This window comes from Eublepharis macularius, chromosome 10 (genome assembly GCF_028583425.1).
Source record: "Eublepharis macularius isolate TG4126 chromosome 10, MPM_Emac_v1.0, whole genome shotgun sequence".
NCBI lineage: Eukaryota > Metazoa > Chordata > Lepidosauria > Squamata > Eublepharidae > Eublepharis > Eublepharis macularius.
The window spans coordinates 54,939,630-54,962,859 of record NC_072799.1 but is presented as its reverse complement, the minus strand read 5'-3'; the positions used below and the strand labels follow the sequence as shown (position 1 = coordinate 54,962,859).

General features: G+C 40.8%; 1 protein-coding gene across 2 annotated transcripts in view; it reads right to left on the bottom strand.

Annotated features, from left to right (window-relative positions):
* ARHGAP10 (Rho GTPase activating protein 10) overlaps positions 1 to 23,230 on the bottom strand; it is a 204,992-nt gene that overhangs the window by 130,001 nt on the left and 51,761 nt on the right. For both annotated transcript variants that reach the window (XR_008597748.1, XM_054990139.1), the window contains exons 7-13: positions 22,400 to 22,504; positions 13,417 to 13,546; positions 10,363 to 10,469; positions 9,195 to 9,289; positions 8,842 to 8,923; positions 7,742 to 7,787; positions 7,047 to 7,112 (exon numbers count right to left, since the gene is read on the bottom strand). Coding sequence is in view for 1 of the 2 variants with exons in the window: in XM_054990139.1 (XP_054846114.1) it covers positions 7,047 to 7,112; positions 7,742 to 7,787; positions 8,842 to 8,923; positions 9,195 to 9,289; positions 10,363 to 10,469; positions 13,417 to 13,546; positions 22,400 to 22,504 (631 nt within the window). In the remaining variant the exon portion in view is untranslated. The remainder of the gene's footprint in view (positions 1 to 7,046; positions 7,113 to 7,741; positions 7,788 to 8,841; positions 8,924 to 9,194; positions 9,290 to 10,362; positions 10,470 to 13,416; positions 13,547 to 22,399; positions 22,505 to 23,230) is intronic.

The window sequence follows — 23,230 nt, the reverse complement described above, 5'->3', positions numbered from 1 at the left end:
TCAAACAACCAAGGAAAAACAGTCTCCTACAGGAAAAGTGTTTTTGCCATATATCAAAGGAATTACTGATCAGATGGGAAAGCTTATGAAAAAGCATAACCTTCAAGCAGTATTCAGACCCACCCGAAAAATACAACAGATGCTACGATCAGCAAAAGACAGTAGAGACCCCCTCACCTCTGCAGGAGTATACCGTATACCCTGCAGCTGTGGACAAGTTTATATCGGGACCACAAAGCGTAGCATCCAGACAAGAATAAAAGAACATGAAAGACACTGCAGACTTGGACAACCTGAAAAATCAGCAGTGGCTGAACATAGCCTAACTCAAACAGGGCACAGTATTTTATTCCAGGACACCAAAATACTGGACAACACTTCCAACTACTTTGTCAGACTGCACAGGGAAGCCATTGAAATTCACAAACATAAGCAAAACTTCAACAGGAATGAAGAAACCTTAAGAATGAACAGAGCATGGTTTCCAGTTCTGAAAAACACCAGGCTAACAAAACATTCTATCCCCGACAATAGCCCTGCAGAGAAGATTAGCACATCAAGTACCAATCCATATGCAAAAGAACCTCCTCAGGATACAGTGAAGCCTCCCACCATTAGCATTCCACACCCTGGGAAACTCTTACAGGATGACTCAGCTCAACCCCACCCCTCCTGAGTAGATACAAATGACCTACATCTTTTCCACACTGTGACACTGAGAGATCTCTGTCTTTTGGTGCTACACCTCTGAAGATGCCAGCCACAGCTGCTGGCGAAACGTCAGGAACTACAATGCCAAGACCACGGCAATACAGCCCGGAAAACCCACAACAACCATCGTTCTCCGGCCGTGAAAGCCTTCGACAATACATCGATTATATTACTCTTTCTGCAGCAAAATATATAGGGGCAATAATTAAACATCAGAGACATGATATCGAGTAAGGTTCTTCCTATTTTAATTTCTGCTTAAGGCAATAGCCTTATGGGCAGTACGAGAGAGAGAGAGAGCGTGCACACAGGAACACATGAATTGCTTTGAGGTGCATACATGTAGGCAAAATAATTTCAAAGTGACTATGGGAAATGTACAATCAACAGTGTTGTACGTAATCCTGAATTCTTAAGGTACCATGATCATTTAATGATCCATTCTATAACAATACTTCCTCTCAAACAATTGAGGAATTTTAGGAAGATGCTTCTGAGCTACCTGTGTGCCCCCACCCCCATTCTGACTTGGGCAAGCACCTCCCCTTCGGAACTCCAAACCTCTCAGTCCGTGCAGTTCAGTTTCAGTTATAGGCTTTGGAATCTCCCCAAACTTCTCCCCTCAAGATCCTGCCATCTGGTTTCCCCATTCTTCTTCTGTCTAATCTTTTCTCTTGAGTTGCATACATTGTATAAATATGTGGTTGTTAGGAATATTTGTAGGCATTCAAGTATTTGGTGCTATCGGTGTGCTTGATATGACTCTGACTGAAGATGTTAGTTAAACTTTTGCTTTTGTATATCCTAGTGTTAGTGCTGTTTTCTAGAAATGCTCAGAAGCCTTTGTCCTTTGTCAAAAGATCCTTTAAGAATCTGACTTGGAGTCAGCCAATACTTATGCTAGTATTAGCTCCTAAGGCAGGCTTTTTAGACCCCATTGTGACAACTTGCCCCCCTTAGACTAAACGCTTCAGGAGCAAAGTGTAGTTCTGGTTCCAATGCCTAGATCCCTGAGGAGCCTCTTTCTAAACCTGGCAAAGCCATAAGAAACCTTTCCTGGGTTCCAAGCTGGTCTCACTCACAAGTAAACAGTACTGTTGAAAAAATATAAAAATCTTTAGCAGCAAATAGAATAAAGTTGTTAAAAAATCAGTACAGTCTCAGCAGATCACATAGCATTACAATAACAAAGGCAGCTGACTAGCTAACTTTCCTCTCCATCTCCAGTTTGCAGGAATGTCATGATTTTTACTAGGTCTACTCATCTGTCAGTATCTATAAAGTGGCAGAGAGAATCTTAGAAGGTGAAGTTCTCAGTATAGAGCTTCACATCATGAAAAGATTGATCCTCTAAAAGTCCCTATGTCAAGACAGAGGAACCGGACCATAAAATGATGTAATCCTATATTTATTTGACTGATACTACACACAATTCTCCTCAGGGAAAACAAGAGGTACAGACCTATTGTAGGAATCATTTCTTACCTCATGCTTCTGAACTAAGAAGACTCTGTGTCCTTATATTAAAGGCTTAAACTGGGTCATCTAAGACTGAGAGTGCAATATAGCTAGGCAGCTTTAACAATACATCACTTTTCATGCCCCAAAGTCCTACAGAAGAATAGTCAAATATTCTTTTAGTAGATCAAAATACTATTTCATGGACACGATGGAACAGCTGTAATGTATTGTCACCAATGGCTATCACTGAAGGGTGGGCACATTCACTAACACATTTTGAAGGTGGAAATGCTTATATGACTTGCATAAGCCTTTAACAGTTTTGTAATAACCATATTTTAAAAGTTTTTTATAACTTACTTTCTTAAAAATCACACATATTTGCACAATGTGTCAGGCATTGTTTTTTGCTTTCCCCCATATGGAAATTTCCTATTTTCTCACTAGTAAAACAGAAATAGTCTTCCCCTAGAAGCACAACTCGCTGCTGCCATCTATCTTTGCAGCAAGCAACTATTACAACAAAATGTAAAAAAGATATAAATCCCTCAGACATTTTGCAGAGTGAAACAATTCCTAAAAGATTAAAGAAAAATGTATACTACCACTCATGCCACATATATAACTGTTACTGAGTGCAGGAAAATTCAAGTCATATAAACAGTGTTCTGGTTACATAATCCTTTATCATTTCTATTATTCAACATGTTCCAACGTAGCATAAATCATAAAGGAACCTTAGGAAAGTTGCTGTTCTGTCTTAGATAGTGCTAATATGTCTCTTAAAAGCAATTGCATTGCTCTTCTTCTCTTCCTTGAGTTCTGATCTACTGTTGCAGTTATATCTGTTGCCACAGTTGTCTACATCAGGGGCAGAACAGAGATTTTATGGTACAGTGACATATAAATATATTAATAATAATAACATTCGATTTATATACCGCCCTTCAGGACAACTTAACACCCACCGCTCTTAATCACTACACCAAACTGGCTATGGTACCATATACTAGTCAGCCTCTCAAGCATCCATCTTCCAGTTTTCATTTGGTTTACACATACTTCAATCTGCAATCAAGCACTACTCTCAAGTCTTCAATCAGCAACCAAGCACTCTCAATTACTTAACCTTTAAAAAAGAAAAAGTCCAACCAGCCAATTATTTATTTTTTAAAATGTGAAGAAAAAGCACACAAGACCAGCATAGCCTAGAACTGACATATGTGTAGGACTACCTTTCCCCTTAACTTCATAAGCAGCAACTTCACTCCTCAAGCCAATGCCTACTTGTCATTCCCTTCAGAGGGCTGTCAAGACAGCCACTACTATGGAATGGCCTCTCTGAGTCTGTCAAAAATATTCCAGAAACTAGGCAAACAGAATTGTTCAGGGCCGTCGTCACACGGGCTTAAAATTAGCGCGAAAATTGCGCAATCTACCGCAAAATTCCCACCTTATTCTGGCACTGTTGCGAGTCTGAGATTTCTCCTCTGGTCTCAATTTTCGCGCTATAATCTGCTTCCGTGTGACCATCCGGTATCGATTTCTATCCCATAATGACGGAATTTTCCCTTTCTTATCTTGACCCGTTATCCCAGACGCCCTTTCGCGCTCTCCTGCAGCGAGCTCCTTTTTTTTTTTAAAAAAAACGTCCTTATATCGCTATAACGTCATAATATTATAAAAATACAAAGCAATGAAAGAGTGTTCTTTCTATGCTGCTCGAGCAGCATAGACCGAAAAAGTCTTTCCGCTGCCCTTCGCCTCCGACGGAGGGATCGCAGGTGTGCATGGCACAGAGTGAATGTGCTCTGAACCATCAAAACAACCAGTTGGGCCACCAGAACTACAAGTTCACTCGGTGGAGCCATGATTGAGTCTTCGGCGATGGGGATCACGTCAGACAGGGGTTTTTCTCAGAACAAGAGTATATTTATGGATGTTCAAATTAGGAAGAAAAACAATCTTAGCCAATGTTCAAGCTGCTTCCAGGGCGGGAAAACTTGGCCAACCTATCCTGCTCTTTTGGGGTTGGGCTAACGTTTGGTTATAACGATGTAATGTCGTTATAACGCAATAAAGCGGGAAAAAAATTTTTAAAAAGGGGGGAGGAGTTTTTTCTGTGCCCGTTCAAAATGACGGCACAGAGCGCTACAGTGTGAACAACTCGAAGCGGGAGGAGACGGTATTTGACAAAAGATTGCGTCATGGCGCCGATAGGAACAATAGTGCCACATAATGGAAATTTGACGGAATAAACGCCCGTGTGACGACGGCCCAGGAGTTTTGCTGTGGATAACTAACTTTTCTGTAGGCTGTTGTAGTTTGCTGAATTGTTCTTGCAGTCTTCCAAAGTAAGCTTAGACTGCTTTTGTGATTTTATATTAATTTTTAATATCACTTTAATCTACTTCAGGTCAGTCAATCAGAGAAAAATGGAAGTAAGAATGCCCCAAGTAAATAAAGATTATGCCTTCACCCTGAAAATAAACTCGGAAAGCAATCTTAAGAAGAGTTACTCCAGTCTACGCCCATTGGAGTAATTCTGCTTAGGATTTCACTGTAGGTCCACAGTACAAATTGAGTATCTGGGATTGCAGAATAGACCAGTGAACATTTAAACAAAATGCTGAAAGCTGAATATATGTTTAAAAGTAGAAAGAATGCTGCATTTCCATATCAGGCAAGGTATCAAATAGGGCCTCCTGTGCTCAGCAGATATTGTTGAGAATGCACCCCATGCCCAATTTTAAACCAAGCCAAGCCATATGTTTCCCGCCTTTGTTCCATAACAAAATAACTGGGTTGAGCTCTAGCCAGCAATTCAGATAGGAAGATGAAAATAAAATCAAGAAAGATGCTCCCTGAATGCCTGATGGCAAGCTGGGCTTATTTTATTTATTTATTTAAAACATTTATTAGCTGCCTTTCTACCTACCAGGAACTCAAAGAAGTTTACAATATAAATAGTAATAATAAAACACAGTTAAAACACAGTTTAGGACCACCAACAAACAAAGTTAATTAAAAGCAATCCTAAATAAAAATGCCTTCATCCCAGCAGTCTGACCAACCAACAGGCAGTTGGTTGAACCTGTGCAGGATATAGTTTTACAGATTCTTATGTGTTTAAAAATGGACTGCTGGCTAACAATAGCACCGTACTGAGGGCCAAATTAGCCTTTTAAGGTTTTTAAAGAGCTGGGTCCAGGTTCCCTGGCAGCAAAAATGGGGAAATAACCCTCCCATGCTATTTTAGCATGCAAAAACAGCTTGGGGGAAAGTCAGGAGCCTTTCTTCCGCCACCCTCCCTCTGTGGCAGTGTTCTGAGTCTGTTTGGCCTCTCATGTGTTAACAGCCCTTTCCCCACAGCTGTTAGGTGGCTGTGGAGAACCTGAACCCAATTCATTAAAAACCTGTATGTCTAGTTTGGCCCTGATGAACAAATGAACATTTAGCACATGTAAAAAAGCTTGACAGATAACTATCTTATTCAGGGCTTCCACAACATTATCCACAAAAGCTTCTCAATAACATTAGATGCTCATGACAGATGATTTTTACTTGTTACTGATACTTTCATTCATTGTCCTATCAAGCTTAAAAGACACCTGTCTATTTAATCACTAATCACTTAATCATTTTAATTACAGTAATGTAGAAATGAGATCTCTAATGCCATGATTTTTTTAAAAAAACTAAGCTCAATGTACAGCCTTCTGTTTTAGGATCCAAGTAACAAGAAACTGAGAAAGTTATTCAGCTATTGATAAGTTATGTTCAATATCTTCTTTTTTATTTTACGTACCAGACTTTTCTTCAACATGACAAGACTATTCTCAGTTTCCTCCTACGCTAGACAGCCCTCTTTCCACCCACACTAACCTCACATCCACTGAAACTGAAAGATAAAAACCTGAGATCGAGACAAGGACTTTGCAGAGGCATCTGTCCGTTATGGTTTTTAGTATAACTTGGTTTCGAAATATGAACTCCAAAAGTGCAAGACAATTACGTAGTCATTCTAAGGTCATAGTTTTTTACCCACTAGGATGTCTGAAGGGTATAATTTTTCCCCATGCACTCCCTGTTATTACATATGCTCAAAGAAATCAATACCAATTTTAACCATACAGCTAACCACACCTAGATTTATTGAGTCTTCAGAAGACAGAGAAAACAATCTTTTTCTAAAACAGTTTCTGCAAATCTCCCTGCTACATACAAGAACTGGTTTAAAACTATTAGAAGACTCATTTAAGTTCAGAAGTCTGCAAATAACCACAAATTAGAATGGTGCATATATAAAAGATGGATGAATGCAAGGGCTTCTATAAAGTGGCACTTTACAGCACTCTAATCTTGTATGTACAGTACATTTAAATGCTTTTCATACTGGTAGCATCTAAATAATATGGAGAATCACTGCAACATGTCATGTTATCAAAAATCACAAAATGAAACAAAATTGCCTGGTTCAAACCAGAGACTTAGTTTTACTAATTCCTCCTATAGCACTGTCTCTATTTCTTTCTCAGTCTTTTGCATAGCATACCAGGTGCTAGGGAATAAACCCCAGAGAGCTCAAAAGCATTTATGAGTAAATAAGTTTAGGACCGTACTGCACAGCTGGCAGGGGAGAGAAGCAGGTGAATTACATACAAAAGCAACTACCATTTTGCTTCTCACGTCATTGGCGGATTCAAAAAGTGAATCTCCAAGCTGTAATCCAGCAACCATAAATACAATATAGGCAGAAAGAAATATTCTGTTAAATCAGGAATCACTTTGATGAAAAGCCTCTTATTTCCCTGTCTCAAATCATGATGAGCCCACATGAAAAGAAACACTTGACAAGGTCTGTCATTCATTACCTCGAGTTTCAACAGCACTGATGCATTTTCTGAGAATAGCGAACCCAATCTTATCCAACTGTGCACCTAAGAGAAGAAACAGAGTCAGAACTTTTTTAGGTCCAGTGATGTTTTACAGTTTCCTGACAAGAACACTGCTTTCCAAAGAATGCAAAATTTCATCTACTTAAATTTACTAAAGATTTTTTCCTTTTAAGTCACATTTTAAAATAATTAAAGTGATAAGGTTCTCTAATACATTTTGCACTGGATCCAAAAAAACAATGAGAAGAATTGAAACGGTCAATAGTACTGTTCCACAAGAGAGTATGCTGACACAAAGGACAGGTGCTAAAGCACCAAGGCTGCACACATTCTTGTACAAGCAAAATATACCTTTGGATTTTGTGTCACTTTTCTCACAGAGCATGAAGGTGTTAAAAAGACCTTTCTTGAACAAAAGATACTTTCTACATGTGGAAATCCCCTTTGTATGTGTTTTATTTCCTCTGGTTACATTTATCATAAGTAGGGAAGTTAATTGGAATTAAGAAATATGGTGGAATATTTTGTTTTCAGATATTCAAATGTATGTCTCCACTCATGCAGCTGAACCAATAGTTGGCTTCAGCTCAATGATTCTCTCTGAAATGTTTTTGAAAAGAGATTTTTAATAGTATATTTATTATTAACACAATTTTAACCCAAGTACTTACTTCCTTCCCTTTTTGCATTAGCTCTGTTCAAATTTGCTAATACCACCTAGCAAAAAAGAGAAAGATAAAAATGCAAGTGTATTCAAAGAAGCCAATTTTTGCTTTTTTAAAAAGTAGCAATATATTCTGCTTAAAAATAATTAACACAAAAATAATTAATATATAAACAACAGATTAAGGGAAACTTTCCATTTTTGGTCAGCCATGAAATATATCTATATAATGTGCATCTTCTTGTTTGTACCCCTTCACACCTATATATAAGACTTTTACATGAGTTCTGTTCTTCTCTTCACTGCTAGGTTCTTCTTTTCTTCTCATTGTCTGCTAGGCTTGCCTACCAATTAGGAATCCATCCTTTCCCAAAATAAATTCAACCGTAACAAGCTAAATTTTGGCCCTGATATTTTCTGTTGAATTTGTTTGCTGCCCTGTTTTAGGTCAAGCAGAACAGTTCCGTTTTTTTTAAATTCAGGAATAACTCACAGAATAGATTTTGTTCATGTTCAGAATCTGACTGAGTATGATTTTACACCAGGTTAAGTTTGCCAGTGACTGAGATAGATGTTTTGTTCTCACTGTCCCTTCAGTATGCAATTTTAGGTCTCTAAAAAAAACAGACAACAATGTAATGATGCATAGCTACTGGCTGACAAGGGTTTTTTCCCCTCACTGTATATTATGCTGAAGTCTGGGCTGTGTTATCTCGTCATGGATGGTGAGGAGAGTGAATTGGGAGAGGAGAGCTGAAGACTGGACCTAAGATCCCTTCCATCTAGAATTCTGCTTAGTTCTGTTTACTCAGAAGAAGCTGGTATATGAAAAATGGAATACACCGTTTTGCATTACTACCTATTGCACTTAAATGCTCTTTAATATTTCAGGTCCCTTGATTATAAACTAGTTGTCTTAAAAAGCTATTTATATTTAATAATAATAAAAATAATTCAATTAACTGCTACAGTATTGGCAATAGGTAAATCAAGTTTTTTGTTGCTCTGAAGTCAAATGAAGACGTGGAAAAACCCCACAGAATGGAAGGCAGGAACTAATAATACAGATCATAGTCTTTTAAAAAAATAACATAGTTCTATTCTTACAGCTTCTTTTCCATCTAAAGCTTCCAGCCACCGATTTCTGTCCTCTTCTGAGCATGCTTGTACAGTCACGGGCATAGCTGATCTAAAAACCCACAAAGAATAGTTTAATTCAGACTGCTGTTACAGCTTCATGCACAGAGCCTCCAGAAGACTAAATACACAAAACTGGAACAATGACCCTAGCATATGATTTTGATCCTTCTTGGCCTTAGAAAGTTTAAATATTTCTTTTGAAAAATTATCTTTTTGACTAGTTACGTTAGGTCATCACTTTCAAGTAGAAAGCCATTTCATTGTTAACCTTAAATGTGAAATGCATTATATGAAAATATAATATTGACCTACCAACTTACCTGTCTATTACTTCCATGTCAAAACAGAACCGCCTATCTATGGTATCAGTATTCCTTTTGGTACAGGATTTAAGGAGAAAAACTTCCACCTCGCCCTGAAAAAGATTTAATTTTGTGAAAACAGCGAACACAATATTGTAACCTACGGAAACCAAGTTGTAAATCAAGTAGAGTATTATTAAAACTGTATTTTTTTATTTTGAGGTGCATGGACGTTTACCTGTTCCTGCCATGCTACTGGCCAATAAAAACTCATCTGATAGCATTGTGGAATCCTCAAAATGGAATATGCTTTTTATACATAATATTCAGCAGCAGCACATATACACTCTATCTTTCAATAATACAGCCATGAATGTGAAATGCAAAAAAGACTGTCATATCTCTTACATGCTTGAAACATTTCTTACAAGTATTTCAAGCATATAGAATTTTGTTTTTATTTTATTTCATTTATATCCTGCCTTTCTCCCCAATGGGGACCCAAAATGGCTTATATCATTCTTCTCTCCTCCATTTTTTCCTCACAACAAACCCTGTGAGGTAAGTTAGTCTGAGAGTTTGTGACTGGCCCAAGGTGACCCAGTGAGATTCCATGGCAGAGCAGGTTGCCCTGATTATAGTCTTTCACTCTAGCTAAAACAACACACTGGCCCTCCAAAAGAATATAAAAAGGAACTGGAAAACAGAGGGACAGGCTGCCAGAAAGAAGGCAATGTAAATGGAAGGATGCTTCTTTGCTAGCAATAATGTGTGCTGAAGCACAATGGCGGAGAAGAGATCATTTATGGTGCCTATGCAATCCTTAAAGAGGCTTTTGTTCCCAAAAGCCAACAATGCATCCCAAGTTTCAGATATTACAACTTTTATAAAACTTTTCTGATAAATGTACTTTCTACATCTCACTGGCTAGTTACGATTAAACTTTAAATCCCCTTGGTGTTAAAGAAATTCTACAGATAAAAAGGACATTTTGGGATAGCATGTTATCTGCTCTCTACAAAACCTCCTAAAATGTTCCTGAGTTTTTTATCATTTCATTATTTTAACCTATTATACTTAAAACAAAACTGAATTGCACCGAGAAGAGATACAGAGCATCTCTTATAGTGCATGCTTTCATTTAGATACAGAGTATGAAGTACACTGAAATGTGAAACATACTTACAGTTTTCCCACCTGACCTGTGCTCATATGGTATCATCGTGAACTTCTTGGTCTCCTTTTTGTACATACAGTAATGCTTCACCCAGCTGGAACCAAATGGGGGAGGTCCTTCAACAACAAGTTTTTAGAATTATTTGGGCTATGTCACTGTGTATATCTCCATTTTCCAAACATCTCTGTTATGTTTAGTTTGTAAACTGCTTTTGCCTAGTTTTTCAACATTAGCAGAAAAATACTGCAAACAAGCCTTCAAATTAAGTGTTTGCTTCTGGGGAAAGAAATCAGCAAAGATGATAGATAATGGAGAGGAAATAAACCATGCAATCATGGTCTGTATTCTGACAAAATGACAAATCATAGTTTATTATTACCAGAACAAGTCTTGAAAATATGCAGGTTCCCACATATACCCTCTGCCTTCCCCTTGTGTGCAGCTCAGAAAGATTCATTCCCAAGTCCCAACAAACCATAGTTTATATCTGTACAAAATGGATAGAATAAAACCAGAGTATAGGGGGATTTTGCCTACAAACTAAGATTAAATCATGTTTTGAAATCCTGACTTGTAAACAAGAGAGACCAAACCATATCTTGTCAGAAATACAGAAGACTTGAATTCCTTAACCCACAAGAGATGTGGATGAAGGAGGAACATACAAGCCCAAGAACTTCTAAGGCTATTGCTGTAGTGACAAACCATGATTTGCTCTCCTGTCTGAATGCAGCTACTATTCTGAAGCTCAGAGTTATACCTGAATTCACAATTGTATATCTATTTATTGTTTTTATTTCATTTAAACCCTGCCTTCCTCCCCAATGGGAACCCAAAGTGGCTTATTTCCTTCTCCTCTCCTCCACTTTTTCTTGGTTTACAAGCTGTCTCCATGAATTTTCACACTTTAATGGTCTGTAGTTTATTAGTTGCCACTGAGTATCAGTCATTGTCCCAAGCTATTTTTTCCCTAACACTTACAATGAAAACCATAATCATATTAATGTAAAAATGACTTTTTCTTTCACCTTTGCATATTATTAGTTCAATCTTTAGCAATCTAAGAGACTGGTTGAGGCCATAATTTGTCCCAGGCAAATTATGCAAGAAAAGTTTTGTATGTCCAACAAACCAATTCCACAATGTAAAATCTACGTTCTTCCAGGTAGGGTACAGAGGAGTGCCCTGAAAGGGTGGCTGAGGCAGATCTTTAACTTTAAATAGTTTCCCCTTTTACATCTAAATAATGTATGGATTAGAATGCTCTTTGGTTTATTTTTACACTAGTAACAAAGCTCATTGTAGGAAAAAATACAATAGGCTCTAGAAAGGGGTAGAAATGGGCACGAATCGAATTACGACCCAAAAAAACGCACGAACCAGGCTGGTTTGTAGTAGTTTGTTTCCACGAACTTCCATGAACTGGTCTACTGGTTCATTTGGGTCGTAAAGGGGCAGTTTAAATGGCCATTTCCCCAAAGGGAATGGCCATATAAACTTTTCCTGCGGCTTGCAAGTGGCAGGTTCCTTTAAACTATCAGCTGGCAGGTGGGGGGGGGGGAAATCCTTGCAAGCCGCAGGGCCCTTTAAACTGCCCAAATCCCAGCCCTCAGCCCCACACTTACCTTGCCTTGTGGGCCTGCAGCATCCTCCCCCTCCTCTCGTGAGGGGTGGGAAAGCCATTTTTGGCCTCTTGCACCATTGCGTGGGCCCGCAGGGCAGCAAAGGAGGGCAAAACCAGCCTTCCCTCCCCTCAAATGGCTTCCTCCGCAGCCGAAAACAGCCAAAAATGGCCTTCCCATCCCTCGTAGGAGGAGGGGGACGACGCCGTGGGCCCACAGGGCAAGGTAAGTGTGGAGCTGGGGCTGCGGCTTGGGCAGTTTAAAGGGCCCTGCCTATCAGCTTGCAGGTGGCGAGGTGGGATCCCCCCTGCTGCCTGCCAGATGATAGTTTAAAGGGACTAGCCACTTGCAAGGCAGGAAAGGGCCCTTTAAACTGTCAAATGCTCCTTTCCCTGCCGCTGCTAAGCCACTGGAAAGGGGCATTTAAACCCCACGAACCACAAACCACAAACTGGTTCATAAAGTTGCCCCAGTTCGTGGTTCCTGGTTTGTGAAAAGCCACGAACCACAAACCTCATGGTTCAGGTTTTTTGTAGTTCATGTCCATCTCTAGAAAGGAGAGGATGGGCAAGTGGGCATTGCCTCTTCCTCGGTGACTGATCCTGGCTGGGTTAAGGGGGCAGGCATTGCCTCCCGCTCCGCTACTGATCCGAGCCAGGTGAACGGAGGCAGGCATTGCCACCTGCTCTGCGCCTGATACCGGCCAAAAGTTAAGCAAAGTTAATGTATGGATTAGAATGATCTTTGGTTTATTTTACATGCCTGAATGTATATTTTTCCTATACAAATCTTGTTTTGGTTTAACTGTTTCAGTATTTTCCCAAATTGTTGAGAGTTAGTGCCACCAGAACCCTTGAAAGTTGGTTTACTTGACTGACTGACTGACTGACTGACTGAGAGCTAACCGGTCGCGTTAAAAACCAATTGAATTTTTAAAATAAATGAATACACATGCCTGTGCCAGATTTAATCATGCCTGCTGAGGATCTTGAAGAACCTTGTCTAGTTATAAATACAGGAGTTGGATAATTTATTTAATTGTTTAAATTTGTATTCCGCCCTCCCTGCACCAGCAGGCTCAGGGCAGATCACATTTATAGACATTAAAATTTCAAGTACAATTTAAAACATAATAAAAACAATATAAATATTTAAAAACAAACACAAGCAGCACAAACAGTTCATTAATCCATTTCCAACTGTCACTGAAAAATAATTAAAGAAGAAGGAGACTTCTTTCTTGGAGGTGGATGTTCTATGACAATTGTCTAACTTAGTCCCCAGACTGATAGCTGGTTAGGCTTCTCTTGTCAAACAATCTTAAAAAAAGAAAAGAAATCTCAACATTTGTTTCCCAAGTATGATAAATGCTTGAGTCCTCCTGAGCAGTCTCTGCTCTTAAGTTAGAAAGCTCTTTCATGAAAGTAAACAAGCATCTTACTTTTCTCCTGCACATAAAGATAGCCTTCCATTGTAAATTGATTTGCTCTTTTATGTTCCTGGGGATTTCGCCTGATTTTGTTCATGAGCTCTTCCACTTCTGACCTTGTTCCTTCAAAACGATTTCTTGTCTAAATAAGAGAAAATAAAACATGTTTATGACTGAAAACAATAAACAGATTACTCTATAAAAATAAGAAAACAACAGGAGGAGGATTAAAACTCTTCTCAGTATCTGACATCTCTAAACACTAATTACGGATTTCAGGCCATCTTTATATGTTTGAGAAGATTTAAAGCCGTAGTAATATTAGCTGCAAAAATAAAGTGAGTTGAAACAACAGATAAAACTCCAGTGGCCAGATTCAGGGAAAAACCCAGATGACAGAATAATCAATAACTCCTTTCAGAAACAGTTTCATATTGCTGATATACTGTCTCTCTAGACAACATGTATCAGGAATGATGCCTGGATTAAAAAGAAAGGCTGGGGAAGAGAAGGAGAGAAAATTCTTTTCTTTGTTGTAAGAGAATCAAATAGATCAGCTCACTGGACTGTAAAAGCCAGAAACAACTAGAGTCTGGTTAAGTTCCCTTTCATCAGAGAAACAGTTTAAATTTTCTACAGTCACAAAATTCACATAGTTATTAACCTTACCAGGCAACAGATTTCTTTGATATTATCCCAGCTAGCCATTCATAAATATTAATCAATGAACCCCTGGAAATTCCAACTAGTTCTAATGCCTTAAGTCAACAAAATCAATTTATCTACAAATTCCTGAAGAATGAAAAATGAATTGATGGGAAAGGGTAGATTAACTGATATAAACAACAGTTTGTAGTACCTAACCTACCATTCTACTCAACTAATCAGAGAGAAAACCTCTTATGTAGGAGGAAGTTTCCCCACACTTAGCTGAGTGGTAAGATGCCCAATACCAATGTCTGCACACATAAAGACATATAATTGTAATATGTAAATCTTCCTCTACTTCAACAATAGTAGGGGTGTGCAATTTGGGTTTGGTATTCGGTAAAATTACCGAATTTTACCTACATTGGTATTACTGGTCTTAAATCTGTATTACCATATAATTTGGTAATACAAAGGGGGGAGTGAGGCAGAGGCAGAAGGGAGGGGGAGTGAGTGACCAATCCTTGTAGCAGCTCTCCTCTGGCCAACGGGATTCTCAAGAAGGAGAGTGCCTTTTTTAAACTGCTGCAAGCAGTTAAATTAGGAAGCTTGCTCCATTCCGCCTCCATTTTGTTCTGGCCTGGAGCTCTAGAGAGACACTGCTGGTGCTCCTGGCTGTGGTTGGCTCTTTCTCTCTGTGATCTGGGCTGGAACCCTGGCTGGCCTGCTTTGGACTGTGACTGCCTGGATCCTGACATGAGTGATTCCTTCTGCTGAGACCTGCACTGGGTTGGAAGACTTCTGAGTCTGCTACTGCACCTGAGAACTGCACTGCACCTGGTTTGAGAGTTGTTAGACTCACTGGGTTGTTTCTCTCTTGGGGGGGAGGTTACCCCAGTGTCTGGAAGGAATAGGATGAGGGGGGGGAGAGTTTTTAGTTTGCATTTTAAAACCTGCTTTTTTTTGCTGTGTGGAGAGATGCTTTAGTTGGGCTTTTTGGCTGTATATTTATTTACTGCTTTACATTTGCTGCTTGTTCTTTGTGGGGGGTGCTTTATCCTTTTGTGTGGGTAATTTGTTGTTTGGAGTTTTATAGTTCATTTCATTAAATTCATTTCTTCTGGGGGGACACACTGTTTTCCCCTGTTGTAGGTGCTTTCTTTGTCACTGTTAATTTTTTTCTGGTTGTTCTTCGGGGTGGGGCTGTTTTCCCCTGTTGTTGCACTTTCTTTACAGAAGTTTGGTTGGTGTTTTTGCAGTTATTTCTTCTGGGGGGTTGGTCAAGTGTTCAATTGTTGTTGGTTGTTCTTCTTCTGGGGGGGTGTTTGTTGAGGTGCTTGTTTGTTAACTTAAATTGCCTAGTGATGTTTGGATGTACTTTTTGGGTACCCTGAGAGGGTGTGGTTTTAAGATAGGCTAGTTGTAGGTCTTGTAAAGAAAAACTTAATTGCTAGCCTTTAAGGACCAAATGAGGGTTTTCCCCCCCTTTAATAGGCTGGTGTAGAGAATTAAGAAGAGTTCAGGTTCTAGACAAATTCTATAGATAAATAGGCCACCCATTAGTGTATTTAATTTAACTAGGTTTCCCCTGCCCACCTCTGGCTCCCTTAGAGCCAGTCCAGGCACATTAAAAATAGTGGGGGTTGTCATATTAGACTTACCTATAGATTGGGGTTCAAGGATAGCTTAATTCCTGAAGAATTCAGCTGCTTGCTAGTGTAGTGCCACCACATACCAAAACAGGGACTTTTAAAAGGAGATTTGTGTGTCCATCTCCAGGTTTAGACCCACAAAAGTAAGCTTGTAGAGAGGGTAGGTAGGTTTTAAAACAAACTCTCATTTTTGGCTAGGTGCTTTGGGGGGGGGAGCTATTTAATAAAGTTAGCTACTAGTTAGTGTAGGTTCCGGAGGACAGAAAAAAGAGTGACAAGAGACCAGGGAGGGGCCCTGGGGAAAAGGCGAGGGACAAGACTAGAGGGAAGCGGGAGGAGGCAGAGAGAGCTGTGGCTCTCCTCCCACCTGAGTGGAGGAGGCTCACGCCAGCACAGCTGCCGTTCACCAGACAGCAAAAGGGTTCACAAGGCCCTCTTTCCTGAGGCAGCTGCAGGATTACCACACCCACCACAAGTGCCTGAGGCAGGAGCTGATACTGAACAGGGGCCTGCTGCTGAGGATTCCCCCTCCTGCAGCTGTTGAGACCCAGCAGCAGGAGAAGCAGCATGAGTAGTCTTCTGTGGTGGGTTTGAGGGATGTCAGTTTTCCATTTCTAGTGCTCACCTCAGGGACACTGAGAATGTTAGAGGAACTGGCAGAAGGGCCCACCCAGTATTCTGCCCCAGTGTTCTCTGAGGCCAGCAGCAGGCCTTTCATGGCAAAGCAAGAGGAGAGAATGGCGGAGAAAGAGGAAGAGAGTGTGAAAGTGGTGACCCCCACATTTCCACCCCTTCACTCTCAGCCATCTTCTGCCCAGCCTAGACAGGGCGTGTCTGGCCCAAGCACCTTACAGGAGGAGTCTCCAGGGGTGCTCACAGCTGCAAGGCAGTGTGGGCACCTCTTGTCCTCCAATAACTGGGAGCACTTCCAGACAACGGAGGATCCTCAGTATGCACCGGGCCAGCACTGTAGGGCCCCAGGTCAGTCGAGGGAGGGATGTGAATCATCCCTTGATGACCAGCCTGAGAAACCACACAAAGCAGCACTACCAGGTGGTGATTCTTGGGGGTGGGGGAGACTGGCACCATACGGCTGAAAGCAAGTCAGGAAGAGTGTCGGCCTTTAACCTCTTCTGGCACTCGTCCCCCCTCCCAGGTTTCCAGTAGGGAAGGGACACCAAGCATCTCTGACAGAGATGTTTGGTGTGCATGGCATCAAGAGGGGGGTATCCAGAGGGCATCTAGGCTCATCACTCAGAAGATCTTGGACATGATGACCATAGACAGGCAGCCTTTCTTCATAGTAGAGCACTTTGGCTTCCAAGGGCTGCTCCAGGCACTAGCTTCTTAGTACATGCCACCTGCTCTCATCACGCTGAGCAGGACTACCGTGCCTTCCTTTTACAGGGCTGCCAAGGAGCACGTGAAGGCAGAATTATCTCACGCCACCAGGAGAACTGTGCACTTCACATCGGACATCTGGACCTGCACTCAGTTACAACGTGTACTTACTCGTTTACTGCTTACTGGTGGCAACCTGATGAACTTCAAGGTAGGGTGGGACACACAGCATCAGGAAGGAAAAGATGAGAAAAAGCTGGGCCGGCTATCACAGGGCTTTTCTCCATGCTGAGATTCTCAACAAGGCGCACACAGTGGAAAACATGACTGCCACTTTGATGAGTGAATTAGGGGACTGGATGAGGGTGAGGGTATCATTGCCACAGGATAAATGGTGATTGATGGTGGTGCAAACATGAAGAAAGCAGTGTTGAAAGTTGGCCACAAGGACATTTACTGGGCAGCCCATAAACTTCACCTCCTGGTGAAGGACATGCTTGCTTTGGGTTCCTCCGAGGAACCCGCTGAGGACCCCACAACTATAGAGCTCCAGTGTCTCCTCCAGAAATGTTGGCGACTCACAAGTCACTTCTTGCGCAGCACAAAAGCAACTCACCAACTGCACCAAAAGCAGAACAGGACAGGTGTGCCAAAGCATCACCTGATCACTGATGTTGTTACTTGCTGGAACTTCACCTACACCGTGCTTAGCATTTGGTGGAGCAGCAGGCTACCCGCACAGCATGACTCTGAGAGTGACACTTTAAAGGGCAAGGGTGAGTTCAGCCAAGAGGACTGGCTCACCATCTCCCAGACAGCGGAAGTCCTTGGACCAGCAGACCAAGAGGGGCCTCCTGCCAGCAGATAGGATGGGGGAAGGGTCCAGCTCTGCTGGTCCACCTCCTGCCCAGTCTTAGCAGGCTTCCCCCACGGCCGGCGCCAGGAAGTCCATGGAGATGGGGATGGTCCGGTGTGCCCTCGGCCCCTCTGGGAACATGCAGCATATGAGCTAGAATTCGGCAGAGGCCACAGTCATGGACTACCCTTGCAGAGCCCTGCAAGTCGCTTTCCACCGAACAACTAAGCAACAATGTGGGCAACATTGTCAGCTTGCATTGCACTTGCCTGCTCCCATGGAGAGCAACTCTTCCATTTCCAAACTCTGGACTTCCAGAGTGAATGTAGTAAGCCCACCTTGTGGCCTGCATCCTCTAGGAGTCTATGAGGTGATGAAAAACGCTCTTCCCAAGACTTAAAAATTAGGTAGAAAACCAACAGGAGATAGACATTGCAATTTGCCCCCCACACACCACAAAACCACCAACCTGTGTTAGCACAAATGTCTGCAGATAATTGCGGGGGGGGGGAGGCCCCAGAACTGTTGATCTCTTGCTACTGGGTTGATAAGAGTCAGACAGAGAGGTCAGGGAAAGCAGCAAATGACACACACCATGTGTCATAGAGGGAACCCACAGAAACATCCAAATAAAGCTAATGTTAACTAAACTTAAGTTTTCTCACTCCAGGAGTGGGAGGGATGGCTGATGGAAATCATGTAATGTGTTGTTATGTTATTCTACTGTTAACTGTTCTCATTGCAGGATTGGTAGGGATGCTGGCTGAAGATGAAGGCTGCTGCAGAGAGAATGACTTGGATTTCCCAAGAGCATAGTATGTCTCACATTCACCGTTAGTCTGATTCCAAAGGGAAAGAATGGGATCCATCTTATGCAACTATGCTTGGTGCATGCCATTGTCTTGTGCTTGTGGCTGGGGATTGCTTGGTTCTGTTCTGTGGTGTTCCCCCACTGGCTGGACCCAGTGCCTGGCTGCTATAAATGACACTGGTTTTGTTGGCCTGAGTTGCAAGAGTTTCTCTTGGTTCAGTTTGGTTTGGGGGTCATGAAACTTGGGGGGTAGTTAGAGGAGAGTTAGTAGTAGTTCCCCTGAAAATTTGGTCCAAAAATGACACACACACCCCAGCCACCAGAAATTTCTGAATTGAGTTTTCCATAGGAAATAATGGCCAAATTTCACCAACTTTGTTCTGTATTACCAAACTGGAGAATGAATTCAGTATTCGGGGATTACCGAATTTTTTTTTCTGGTTCGTATTGCTGAACCTGAATCAATCAATTTTTTTTCCTATGCACACTCCTAATTATTATCATGTATGTGGCAATATATTCTTATAGCATAAACAATTCCTTGAATATTGTTGTACCATTTTCTTCAGAGTTTTGAAAAGAATCCTATAAATTATGGCAATATACCTGTACCAATGTTGTTTTCTATAACTGCCAATATTCAATTTTTAAGAAACACATGCAATCCATGAAGCTTGTAACAGCTTCACCTTCTACTGACCTTCACTGGAGTTAGAATTTTATGATAGCCATCCAAATACCAATGCATAAATTTAATGCTGGCTATTCACTGGATACAGATATTTATATTCATCTATATAATATGATTGGTTGATGATGTGTACTACATGTCATAGACATGAATAGCATGTCTATGATATCCTTATCTAAGATATCCTTAACTAGATGTTCAAAACCATATTTTTAGTTACAAAAATAATCAAATCCATTTTTTAGAAACACTAATACTGGTGCATAATATTTCACATAAAATGACAGCTATTTTTTAAAAAATAGACAAAAAGTGAATTTGCATTTATGTAATGTCTTCTGGGTATGCACTAGCATAAACTACAGTAAAAAGTTACATGCAGACTTTGTCCCACAACATAAACATGGGTTTCCATAAGCCTAAGGACATCAATTACTGCATGATATGGTCCTCAAAGTGATTGTGTAAAAAAAAATATTCTTCCATGGAAGAATGAACAATATTGGGCAGAAATGCTGTATTTTTCTATGGCTCAGCCAGCTATACACCCTGCTAGCCTGTAGGTGGCAATAAATCCCCTAAAGCTTCAATATAAAGATGAAATGCCATATTTATTCCAAAGAAAAATGACCCTGAATGTAAGACTTCCCCCTCAAAAAACAGAGAAGTTTATACTTAAAAGTATATGACTAAATTTAAATCAATCCCTCCCCCAAACAGGTAAGTATAAACAAAGTTTTTAATAGTATAGTAGTCAATATAATAACAAAATAGTGTGTTTATATACTGCTCTTCCAGGTAACTTATTGCCCACTCAGAGGGGTCAGCGAAGTTGATGTTGTTATTATCCCCACAATACAGCTGGGGAGCTGGGGTTGTGAGGAGTGGCTTACCCAAGACCATCTGCTGTGCTCAGGGCAGTAGTGGGAACCAGCAGAATGCTGTTTTGCAACCCAACTACTTAATCACTATCCTACAGCAGTGCAATGTAGACTACAAAATAAAATAATTATTTTCACTTTTTACACCTTGTAACTTCACAAATAGCTTTGGATCATACTGCTTCAAATTTAGAAAAGAAAAGAAAAGAAAAGAAAAGAAAAGAAAAGAAAAGAAAAGAAAAGAAAAGAAAAGAAAAGAAAAGAAAAGAAAAGAAAAGAAAAGAAAAGAAAAAAAGAAAGCTTTTTTTAACCTCAAGAGCCAAACTATGGCAAAAGATAATAATTAACCAACTGGAAGTGCAATCCTAAACAAAATTATGCTCTTCTAAATCCATTGAAATCATTGGGTTTAGAAGGGTGTAACTCTCAGCATCCCTCAACCACCATTGGTTTCTATAAGCTAGGAGGTCACATTTTTCCAAGAGACATCACCAATCCAGCAGGGGCATCTTCATTCTTTGCTATCTAAAATGTCCACTAACTCTAAAATGTCCACTAAGAACTATAGTTAATGTGCTAAAGTACTGAAAAACCTGAAGGCTCGGGGGTGGGTTCTCTCATTAAAAAAGGACTGAACTACTAGGCAACTCCTGTCTGAAGCATAAGGAAAGAAGCAAAAGGCAGTTGTAGAGTACTATTCCAAGCGAGAAACATGGGTCAGCGCTAGCAGAAAAGCAAATCCATACACTCTCATTCCAACTGCTTCTTACCATTTACCAGGCAGGGAACTACAGTTTCCAAGGCCAGCAAGTCCACCTGACTCCTCTTTCCTCTTAAATCTCAAAGCAGTCTAAAAGACAACATTTGCCAGACATTGCGTTGCTTTCATTGCCGTGTCTCTTTGTCAGTGGATGAGTCTGAACTCTTTCTCCAACATTCTCCATGTGAATCACCTTTCACATCAACCCCAGGGGCGGCGCGTCAAGGGAGGAAAGTCAGGCAACTGCCTCAGGCGCAGAGGCACCGGAGGGGGTGCCGGGGTGGGTACATGCACGCTGCGGAGCAACTGAGCGGGAGGGCTGGGAGGACGCACACACGCCAAGCATTCCCCCCTATCTCCTGCCTGTCGCCTCACAAACTGGAAAGGAGAGGAAGAAAAGTGATGTTTCTTTTGGGGGACTGTGGGGGAAGATGAGACGGAATAATGACAGAAGAAAGCAAAGGGGAAGGGAAAGGAGAAAGCAGAAAGTTCCTAGAGAATCAGCGGGGACATTTCTCTCTCTCTCTCTCTCTAATTTAAGCCTTGGGCGAAGTTTCCATATGGAGCAAGGAAGAGAGACTCTAGCTGGCTGGGGAGCAGCAAGCTCCCATCTGACCTTTTCTCTCCCTTGCTCCCTCCTTTCTTTTTTGCTCTCCCCCCCCCCCCCGCCATATACTAAAGGGAATGACAGGAGGATTGCCCATTGGAAATAATAGGAGAGGCTTGAAGGCCCATTGGAGATAATGGGAGCCAGGGATGCCAATTTACTTGCCTGGGATCCATTGAAATGCATCACAACACAAAAAAAGTTGCAAAGCAAATGTGGAATGGATTTTCCAAAAAGGTCTCTGAGACCAGATAGAATACTCTGGGAGTGGAATGACAGCCCCCAGAATGCAATGGCTGTCCCTAGCTGTAACCCCCTACTGTCTCTGCATAGCACCACTGAGCAATCTTCTAAACTTCATTTATATTCTGCTTTTCTTCCCAATGGGGACCCAAAGCAGCTTACATCATTCTGTTCTCCTCCATTTTTTCCATCACAACAACCTTGTAAGATAGGTTGGGCTGAGGGTGCAAGACTGGCCCATGGTCACCCAGTGAGCTTCCTTGGTAGAGTAGGGAAATGAACCTGGGTCTCCCAGATCCTAGTCCATCTCTTGAAGCACTACACTACACCGATGTATTACAGACAAAAATCTACATACCTGAGTGGACGATGACCCACAGAATTTAGAAAGCCAAAAAGGGTTTAAAAAAGTAATCTTCCTTTTGAGTAAATACAGCAGCACAAACAAGAAGCTTATTTAACTTACAAATAAAAGCTTTAATTTTTTAAAAAGAGTACCACTTACATTCTGGATATTGATCTGCAAAGCCATTTTGTAGTGGTTAAAATCTTTGGCAAGCTCATAGCCCTGATGGTAGAAAGTGAACATGCCCTGAAAAAATGACAGGACCTGAAATACAAGGAGAACTTTTTTCAAGCACAGACTAACAAAGAATGATTTCTCCTCCTATCCTGCATAACAGTTTAAAAACAATGATTTAATTTTTTTAAACCTCATATAGACCACCATAACTTCAGAATACAAGAGAAAAACTAAATGCCTTAGAGGAAGAAGATGTAACCCCCATGAGCTAATTGGTTTAGCCAGTAGGACAGAGTTAGTATCTGGAGCCAAGCAGCTGAGGAAGAGACTGGCTGCTGGGAGCTTGATAAAAATTAATGTGCCTTTATCACCTTGAATAAGGTAATCAGAAATGTTGTACATGAATATGACTAAAAGTGGTATATGTGTCATGTGCTTGGTGTTATTACTCGGATTGTATTGTTTTTGCAGGACTGTAATTCCTCAAGAGGAGGATAGAAGCCTGGGTTCCATTTGCTTCAAATTAGAAGGACTGTGGCAAAGGACTCTATCATTTGGTGGAATCCAACAAGTTGAACTGTTCACCTTGAGTAGTTTTCAAAGACACTGTTGGTTAAGTTTCTGTATGGTTACACTTTTGAGTTGGTGTTAAAAAAACTGTGTTGTATTAATTGTTAAAAGGTTTGAAAAATTTTTCTTAACTTACAATTGTGTGAAAGTGCTTCCTTAGCCCTGTAGAACCCATACAAACAGAGGTTACAATGACAACTTTTTAAAAAGATGCCAAAAAGGAAGCTGAACTCAAAAGTGCAA